The following is a 9359-nucleotide window of genomic DNA, read 5'->3' on the forward strand; positions in this document are numbered from 1 at the left end:
AAAAAAAACACAAAAGAGCTGTGTTCTGACTCACCATCTCAAGGAGCTTCTGCAGACTGTTCACCCCATGGTGCTCAGAGACCTCTGTGAGGGAGTCTCTGGCTCTCCTTAGTCCATTTAGATAAGTATTCTTTTTTCATATTCAAAAAACTTTTATTGCCGGCCATGGTGGCGTCGCCTTTAATCCCAGTACTCGGGAGGCAGAGGCAGGTGGATCTCTGTGAGTTCGACGCCAGCCTGGTCTACATAGTGAGTTCCAGGACATCTGGGGCTACAGGGAGACCCTGTCTCAAAATGCCAAAAAAAAGAAAAGAAAAAAAAACTTTTATTTATTTTTATTTTTATGACTGTTTTGCCTACATGTATGTAAGTGAACCCATGTCATATAATGCCCACGGAGGCCAGAAGAGGGCATTGGATCTCCTGGAACTGGAATTAGGGACAGTTGTTAGCTTCCGTGTGGGTGCTGGGCACCTCATCCAGGTCCTCTGCAAGAGCAGCCAGTGCTCTTAACCACTGAACCATCTCTCTAGCCTCTAAATGGGTATTCTTTGGTGAGATAATTCATCTGTCCATAGGAGTTTTGTTTTGTTTTTTTGAAACAGGTCTCACTGTGTAACTCTGACTAGCCTGGAACTTGCTGTATAGACCAGGCTGGCTGTGAACTCACAGAAATCCACCAGCCTCTGCCTCCCAGGTGCCAGGATTAATGGCATTCACCACTACATCCAGCTGTTTGTTTTTAACTCTGAGAAACTGTATTTCTTTTCTGTGTGTGTGTGCACATGCACCTGCCATGGCGTATGTGTGGAAGTCACAGGATACTTGTGGAGTCAGTTCTCACCTTCTTAGCCCTGTCCTCTCCCACCTTGGGCTACGGCTCCTGGCCCCTGGCCCCAGGAGAGTGCCACCAGGCAGTTGTGAAAGGCCCCAACCTTAGGTCTCTTGTCTAAGTAGGACCTTGTGGATGTTCAGGATTTGTCTTGTGACAGGTCCCCAGGGGAGAACTGCCAGCACCAGTTGGCGAGAGATGTGGGGCTGCCCCTCTGCCAGGCCCTTGTGGAGGCTCAGAACGGGAATCCTGACCGTGTCCTAGAGCTGCTCTTGCCTGTCCGATACCGAATCGTCCAGATTGGGGGCAGCAATGCCCAGGTGAGCCCCCAAGTCTAGGGAACCAGGAGCTGGAGTGCATAGCCGGGCATGTCTCCCATGTTTTAGGTGCCCATCTGTGGGTGTCGTCTTATATTATACTCTCTCCTTGGATATGCCATGAAGGTGGTGTCCATCCAGTCTGGTGGCCCCTTGGGTTGGGGGCCCATCTCTTATCCGCATTGCAAGTGTGCTGGATAGCTTTAGTGTCAACTTGCCACACCTGAGTTAAGGGAGCCTCAATTGAAGAACTGCCTTCATTGGACTGTCCTGTGGCCATATCCATGGGGAACCTTCTTAATGAGTGATATTGGAGGGCCCAGTACATTGTGGGTGGTGCCACCCCTGGGCAGGTGGGCCTATGTTGCAGAAGAAAGCAGGCTGAGTAGAGGCCAGGGAAGCAAGTCAGTAAGCAGCGTTCCTCCATGGCCTGTGGCCTCCAGGTTCCTGTCCTGAGTTCCTACCTCGGGCTCCCCGATGAACTGGGACCCGAGAGATGTAAGATAAAATAAACCCTTTCCTCCCCAAGTTGGTATTGGCCAGAGTGTTTTGTCACAGCAATGGAGAAACAAACTAGAACAGCCCCACTTCTCTCAGTATCTCTGACCTGAGGTGGGAACATACCTGTAGAGTGTGTGCTTAGCGTATGTGAGACCTTGGCTTCTGTCCCCACACACTCGCACACACGCATACATGCACACACACATGTACCTGTGCATGTGCACACATACACATTCAAGACCCTTAACTAAACCCACAAAAACCTTTCTGCCAGGTGAGGTAATATTGAAGGGTAAGACCCAGACATTTTGGGGGCTGTTTTTCTGCCTTCAACACCCTCACAGTCTGGTTCATGTAGTCCTAGGCTCACTCTTATAAGTTTCTCCATTTAATACATCCTGCTACCTTCCATGATTCAGAACCATGGTCTCAGCAGGCCCATAAACTGAACACCTGGGAAAGCTGTTGAAAGCACAGGTCCTGGGCTCTGGGCTGGGTCAGCAAGACTGTGGGTAGAGGCCCAGGGAAGGTACCAGGGGATGCAAGCAAAGCTGCGTCTGGAAGGTTCCAGGAAAACGTCGTAGAGGAGCTGAAATATGAACGAAGGAAGAAGCAGGAACTGGTGTCACATGGAGGAGGGAGCAGCCAGTCCAAGGAACACAGAAGCCTGTGGGGAGGAATGCCAGCAAGCAGGCTCTGCGTGGTCACATGGGGAGTGAGGGCAGGGAGCCAAAGGGACGCCCAAGGGTGGGATGGGCAGGGTGAGGAGCTCGGCTTCCCTGTGGGAGTCTGCTCAGAGTCTTGCCCTCAGCACAGAGGCCAAGGGAGCCAGGTCTCATCCCTGCCACCCCATGGTGACTGAGGATGGAGAGCTGAGACCACTCACGTGACTTGGATCTGGGTGGCAGGAAGGAGCCTGGGGAAAGCTGAGCTCCCCTGCCCTAAGGCCCCGCTAACCCCTCCAGTCTCGGGGCAGTGTGCTAGGCTGCCTGGAACTCTTTGAGCGGCTTCATTAGCTGCCTCAAGGCAGAGAGAGGCTGAGGAAGGGCAGGTGCCCAGAATCCCAGTGAGAGGCAAGGCGGGGTGCCGAGTGGCTGGCAGGCTGGAAAAGGCCTCTCGTTTCCAGTGTTCAAGGACCGGGAAGCATGTAGAGGAGGTGGGGGAATGGGGACTCCGGCAGAGGTGGGAACAGTCCAGAGCCAGGACATTCAGACCTTGGGAGAAGCGCCATGTGATCCATGACACTGGCTTTCACTGAACATCTATTCTGGATCAGGTGCTGCACTTGTGACCGGGTGCGAGAATTTAACATGTTTGTGGGTCAGTCAGAGGGGCTAGAAATGGACTAATAACCTTTGACAGTTTATCAAATTTGCTTTGACCTGGTAGATTTACTGCTTTTCCAATTAAATAAGGTTAATATACCCTGCCCAACTCACTCTGGGCCTCTCAAACTGAGACAGAATTGGGTGGGCTTCAGAGTGATATGCAGGAGATCTGAGCATGGGTCACACTCTGACCAAGCCTTGGCTTCCTGTCCCAGGGGTATCTGTGGGCCAGCGGTGGAAGGCCATCTTACCCGTGACCCAGAAGCACAGCCGAGACCATACCCTTCTGTTCAATGATGCTCACTTCCTGATGGCCTCCCTGGGTGCACAGGACCTTCAGACCACACAGGAGCTGCTGACCACCCTGCAGGAGGCCAGCGAGTATGTGACGCCCTGAGACTCTGGCCCTGGGTGAGCTGGCACCATGGCACTGACAGGCTGATGGAGTGCAGGAGCTAAGCCATGGCCTGCTAGGGGCTGCCCTGCACACTTGGGATACGGCATGTGGGATGTGCAGCTTCTAGTTGGGTAACCCCCAGGTGGATGCCAAAACAGGCACAAGTCTCATAGGTGTGTGAGCTTCAGGGGTCTAGAGGTTGATTTTTATGAGACATAGTTATCTCTCTATACCCAGGGTGGGTATGAGTCTCTTCCTGGGATACAGCGAGGCCCAGGGCTTAGAGACTCCTGGTGCATACAGGTCCTGAAATCCTAGACAAGGCCCTTCTATGCTCTGAGCCTCAGTTTCCTCTTTGGTTAGAGATGGTGCCTGGTAAGGGTAACAGGACGGCCTGGGAAGACAGGCTGCCACAGGTGCATCCTCTGGTGGATGTGGTCTCCCCAGTCGGCTACTGTCAGCAGTCTTGACCACTCTGTGAGACCCGTGTTGCTATACTACTACCTTACAGATGGGTAAACTGAGGCCAAAAGTTGGGCAAGGTGACTGGGCCTGGTCTTGTCCAACTCACATCTGAGTTCTTAGCCCTGTCCTCTCCCACCTTGGGCTGCAGCTCCTGGCCCCTGGCCCCAGGAGAGTGCCACCAGGCAGTTGTGAAAGGCCCCAACCTTAGGTCTCTTGTCTAAGTAGGACCTTGTGGATGTTCAGGATTTGTCTTGTGACAGGTCCCCAGGGGAGAACTGCCAGCACCAGTTGGCGAGAGATGTGGGGCTGCCCCTCTGCCAGGCCCTTGTGGAGGCTCAGAACGGGAATCCTGACCGTGTCCTAGAGCTGCTCTTGCCTGTCCGATACCGAATCGTCCAGATTGGGGGCAGCAATGCCCAGGTGAGCCCCCAAGTCTAGGGAACCAGGAGCTGGAGTGCATAGCCGGGCATGTCTCCCATGTTTTAGGTGCCCATCTGTGGGTGTCGTCTTATATTATACTCTCTCCTTGGATATGCCATGAAGGTGGTGTCCATCCAGTCTGGTGGCCCCTTGGGTTGGGGGCCCATCTCTTATCCGCATTGCAAGTGTGCTGGATAGCTTTAGTGTCAACTTGCCACACCTGAGTTAAGGGAGCCTCAATTGAAGAACTGCCTTCATTGGACTGTCCTGTGGCCATATCCATGGGGAACCTTCTTAATGAGTGATATTGGAGGGCCCAGTACATTGTGGGTGGTGCCACCCCTGGGCAGGTGGGCCTATGTTGCAGAAGAAAGCAGGCTGAGTAGAGGCCAGGGAAGCAAGTCAGTAAGCAGCGTTCCTCCATGGCCTGTGGCCTCCAGGTTCCTGTCCTGAGTTCCTACCTCGGGCTCCCGGATAACTGTGCCCCAGAATATGTAAGCTAAATAAACCCTTTCCTCCCCAAGTTGGTAGTGGTCAGAGTGTTTTGTCATAGCAATTAAGAAACAAATTAGGACAGGAAGCAACTAATTTGTCCAACTGACATCACAGAGAGACGTCTTCAACCAGATGCTGATTCACGCGGCCCTCAACTCTACCTCCAGTGTCCATAAGAACGTGGCCCGGTGAGTACCTTGTCCTCCCCACAGCTGAGTGTAGGGGTCCCCTGTACAAGGTCGTCCTGTGTCCTCACCTGCCTTGGCACCCATAGGTCTGCTCTTGATTTTGGGAAAACTGGAGGCAACCTAGAGATTTGGTTCTCTTTTGTTAAGAGGCCTTCCAACAAGTCCCATTGGAGACCAGGGCTTCATCGTGGGAAGTTAGACTGAGGGGGTATCCACTCCAGCAGGGTCTTTACTGCAAACTCTGTCTACACTTGCTCTCTTCAAATTCAGGTTTTGCCCCACACCTAATTTTCCACTTGCTATTTCCAGACCAGCCTTATGGGAACCGTCACCCAGCTCCCCGCTCCCTGCTCTGTGTCTCCTGCCCCACCTCTGGGCCCCAGCAGAGGGCTATTACAGCATCATTAGCTATGAGGTCCTGAGTCACAGCTTCTCCCAAGGCAGCAAGGCCACAGTGATCGCCCCACACTGGAGGCCTCATCTCTCAGGCAGAATCAAAGTGCTTTCAGCTGGCTGCCCCCTTTCTGCTCCTGCCATCAGTGCCCTCACATCCTTCTAGAAGGTTCTATGACACAAGCTTTTTGTGTTTCCACAGGAGCCTTCTGATAGAGCGCGACGCCTTGAAACCCAACTCACCCCTGACTGAGCGGCTCATCCGCAAGGCGGCCGCCATCCATCTCATGTAATGACCATGCCAGGTCCTAGGCCTGCAGAAGCTCGGCAGTGACCTCCTGTGTTAGGCTGGCCACCCGGCCATGCCCATCATGGCAAAGAGCTGGGCCTGCTGGTCAAGGATATGGTTCATCCTGGAGCAGAGTCCTCCAAATCAGTAGTTTGCTAGAAATAAGGTTAATTTTGAGTGTGATTCAATTCCCAGGGTCAACATGCATTTTTAAGTCTCCTAGAACCAAACAGGTGCTGCTGTTTGTGGGTACCTTGCAAATCATATTTTCCATCAGGCACACATGCCACTTCCTGGCTGTTGAAGGGCTGACAGGCAGGGCAGAGGTGTGGCCAGTTCAGCAGGTAGTCTAGAGGTGCCTTCCGCACTGGATGCTCCTCCCCACTTGGCACCAGCAAATCCTCTTCATTTAATTTTCACTATATTCTAGACAGGTCCTGAGTCTCATTTTTCAGGGGAGAGTACCAGTGAGCTCTGGGGTCCCGGCCAGCAGAGTCCTGTCCTTCTGGGGAGAGGGGACCCTACCTCACTGGTTGTCAGTCCCAGACTACTGCACCTGCCACCCTCTTCAATGATGAGAGGAGGGACCACTTCTGACTCTCAAGGGGATTTGCAGGAGCCAAGTAGAGCTTTTTTTTAAACTGTAAATGGGAATAGGAGTGAGGTCTGGGGTATGGGTCTTCCTTGGCCAACTCTGGTCTGAGCCTGTCTCCTGTTTCCTTGACGGGACATCCCTCCTGTGGTCTTTTAGCTTCCAGCCTCTGGAGGGGAAGTTCAAGTGCAAAGATGTCTCTCAGGTGCCTTCCTACTTGTTATGTAGGGACTGGCCGGTATCTCCTAGAGAATGTTAAGATCGCCAAACCCTGTAGTTTGCTTGGGCCTGGGAAGATTCTGTTGGGATAAGTCAGGAGTGCCTGGAATGTAGAGCATGGCTGCCAGGTTGGATACCTCCTAGTGAGGATGGCAGGAACTGGCCTGCTCCATTCTAGATACACTGTGTCCTACCCAACAACCCAAAACCCAAAACCATTAGGCCTCTAATCCTTTAATCCTAACCGGGTCTCTCGTAGATCATGTGACTGGAGGATAGGACAAAGGCCATGTAGCCTTAGAGGCCCCTTCCCTCCCCCTACCTGCCAGCCTGCCAGCAAACCAACCCCACCTCTTTGCCCGTGAAACTTTCCTATATAAACCTCTGCTTCCGCCATAATAAACGAGCTGTCCACTGACCCAGTCTCATGGGGGTATTTTCTTCCATCATACTCGTCTCTGCCCGAGGCCTCCCTCCCCCCACCAGTCTCTCTTCTCACCCTGACTTTCTGCTATGGGGACCAGTGCACAACGGTCTCCTGGTAGCAGTGGAGTTCAGGCTGAGGGGAGACTGACAGCTGGTGCCCAACATGGAGCTACAGAGGGGCTCTCTGGGACATGAGGAGGAGGGTGAGTACTCCCTAACAGAGGGACATCGGCTGCTAAGCCTTGGCCATCCCGCTCTGAGGATCGGTGTTCTCTCCCTTCCCCTTTTTTTGCGAAGTACCATTCAAGACGAAAGAGCAATTGAAGCTTTCTGATCAGGGACATTCCTGATGTTAGCTAGTCTTCTGAACGGACCCCCGGACCCCAATGCTCACCCGGATGTCGGCAAAGACCGCCTATCTATACGTCTCTCTACTACAAAACCCGGTAACACAATGACCAGGTAAAAGCTTCTAGAGTGGTCGCCAGTTTTCTCAAATTTGTGGTCAGGCTTGCGCTCTGGACTAGTTAGGAATCCCCCGTGACCTCCGGGTCTTGGAAGAGGTTCTCTAGGACTCGGCGTTTCACCCCGCTTTCCTTTTCTATCATGGGCAACACCCCTAAAAACTTGACGGAGCCCCAAAATTCTAATAACTTATTTATTTGATGGTCAAACTTTGCTCTTAAGAGAGCAGGTGAACGTCCTTAGCCATTTTGCTATCTGCCTTGGGGCATTCGGGCTTAGGTTAAAAGTGGCTGGATGGCCTCAGTGGAGCATTTAAAGAATTTAAAGTGGCTTTTCCCATGGACAAATCAAAAAAAGATTTTAAAAGCCATTTTTTTTCCTAAACTTTTTCTCAGGCAGAGGGGCTCAGAATTTTGATCTTAGGCTCTATTGGGCACCAAACAAGCTGTGCTCAGCCCATGTGGTCCTGAGGTGGCTGCTTTTCTAACTAGATCTAACCATTTTAAATTTCAATGTACATGGAAAGTCACACCCAGGCAAGACATATGCTTTCAGAGCAACAACCCAGTGATTCGTGTGCTGGACATGCGCCCTGTTCCTTCTGCTGCCTTCACAGGTTACTTTTCCAGCATAGTTTGTATCTAGAAATGAAGAGATCCAGAGAACTTTGCTTGGCATTACAGCTACTACGGTTGGTGAGAGACAAATTCCTTTTTTTTTTTGCTTTTCTATTTGGGGCCTATATATACTTATATCTGAAGGAACTTTCTCCTGTTATATCAAGTCTAACTTAACTGGGGTGCTTTGTAAAAGTAAAAATGATTGCTGTCTACATTTAATCTGTGAGACATGTGAATCCCACAGGGCTTGTATCCTGGCAGGGGATGGGATTGTCTTATCATGGGACTGTGCTCACTAACATGACCATGTGGCCTGGTCACCATCATGGGTGCTGACCTCACAAAGAGGGAGGCAAACGTGTGACCTGGTCTCCGTCTTGGTTGATGACATCATCAATATGGGGACAGTCACATGGCTTGGTTGCCATCTTGGGACAGTGACTTTTCAAAATGACAGTGACCTGTGAGACCTTGCTGCCATCTTAATCCAACAACATGGGATGATTCAAAATGGCGATACCCAAAAAACTTACTAGCCAATTTATTTTCGTTTTGGATTCTTGATGGGATCATATAAAAACAATACATTTTTATTTCAGACTAAGGAAGTAATGCCAGGTCTCCACAATGGGATTTTAGATTTTTCCCTATTTCTAAAGGGGGTTACTTTGAGTTTTAACTTCTTATATATACTGGTATATTTACTGGTTTTAAAAGATGACTTTTAAGTTTTTACATTGTTTGACATTTATTTTTTTAATGCTTTTTATTTATTATTATTTGGATGTACATAATCCTATGGTACACTGTGATAATTATATATATATATATGGTATATAATGAGCATATCAAAGTAGTTAGCATTTCCATATCCTTAAACATTTTCAAAAATTTAAATTAACACGTTATAATTGCATACTTTTTGCTTTTGTTTAACTTTTGTTGTAAACTTATACACAGCTATAGAAACCGTCCTACATATAGATAGCTTATGAGTTCCTGTAAGAGTTTTTATAGTTCAGGTCAGGAAGTAGAACTCTACAAGCCAACCCAAGAATCCCTCCATGTGCCCTGCTCTCGTCTCAACTCACTCCTTTAAAAGTGCTCTCCTGCCTTCAGGTTTTGGTTTATTTATTTATATATACACACTTATTTATGAGGAAGGAGCTCAGTCTGTATCTCAAGTTGACTAGGAATTCACTGTGTATCTTAGGCTTGCCTCAAACTCATGGCAAGATCAAGAGAACAAATGATACCAAATGTTGGAGAGGATGTGGGGAAAGGGGAACACTCATCCACTCCTGGTGGGGCTGCAAACTTGTTCAACCCTTATAGAAAGCATTGTGGAGAACTCTTAAAAACCTACAAATTAACCTACCATTTGACCCAGTTATACCACTCCTTGGCATATA

The 9359-nt window shown here is 50.0% G+C and overlaps 1 protein-coding gene across 1 annotated transcript in view; it reads left to right on the top strand.

Annotated features, from left to right (window-relative positions):
* The window catches only part of LOC103743501 (tetratricopeptide repeat protein 38), a gene marked incomplete in the record, with an annotated part of 24255 nt that extends 17639 nt beyond the window's left edge, over positions 1-6616 (top strand). The window contains 4 exon segments of the mRNA XM_029569162.1: positions 3194-3359; positions 4101-4260; positions 4870-4943; positions 5539-6616. Of these exon segments, the coding sequence (XP_029425022.1) occupies positions 3194-3359; positions 4101-4260; positions 4870-4943; positions 5539-5629 (491 nt within the window).
* Positions 6617-9359: the final 2743 nt, after the last annotated feature.

Source organism: Nannospalax galili, unplaced genomic scaffold (genome assembly GCF_000622305.1).
Source record: "Nannospalax galili isolate Female #2095 unplaced genomic scaffold, S.galili_v1.0 scaffold180, whole genome shotgun sequence".
In the NCBI taxonomy this organism is placed as follows: domain Eukaryota; kingdom Metazoa; phylum Chordata; class Mammalia; order Rodentia; family Spalacidae; genus Nannospalax; species Nannospalax galili.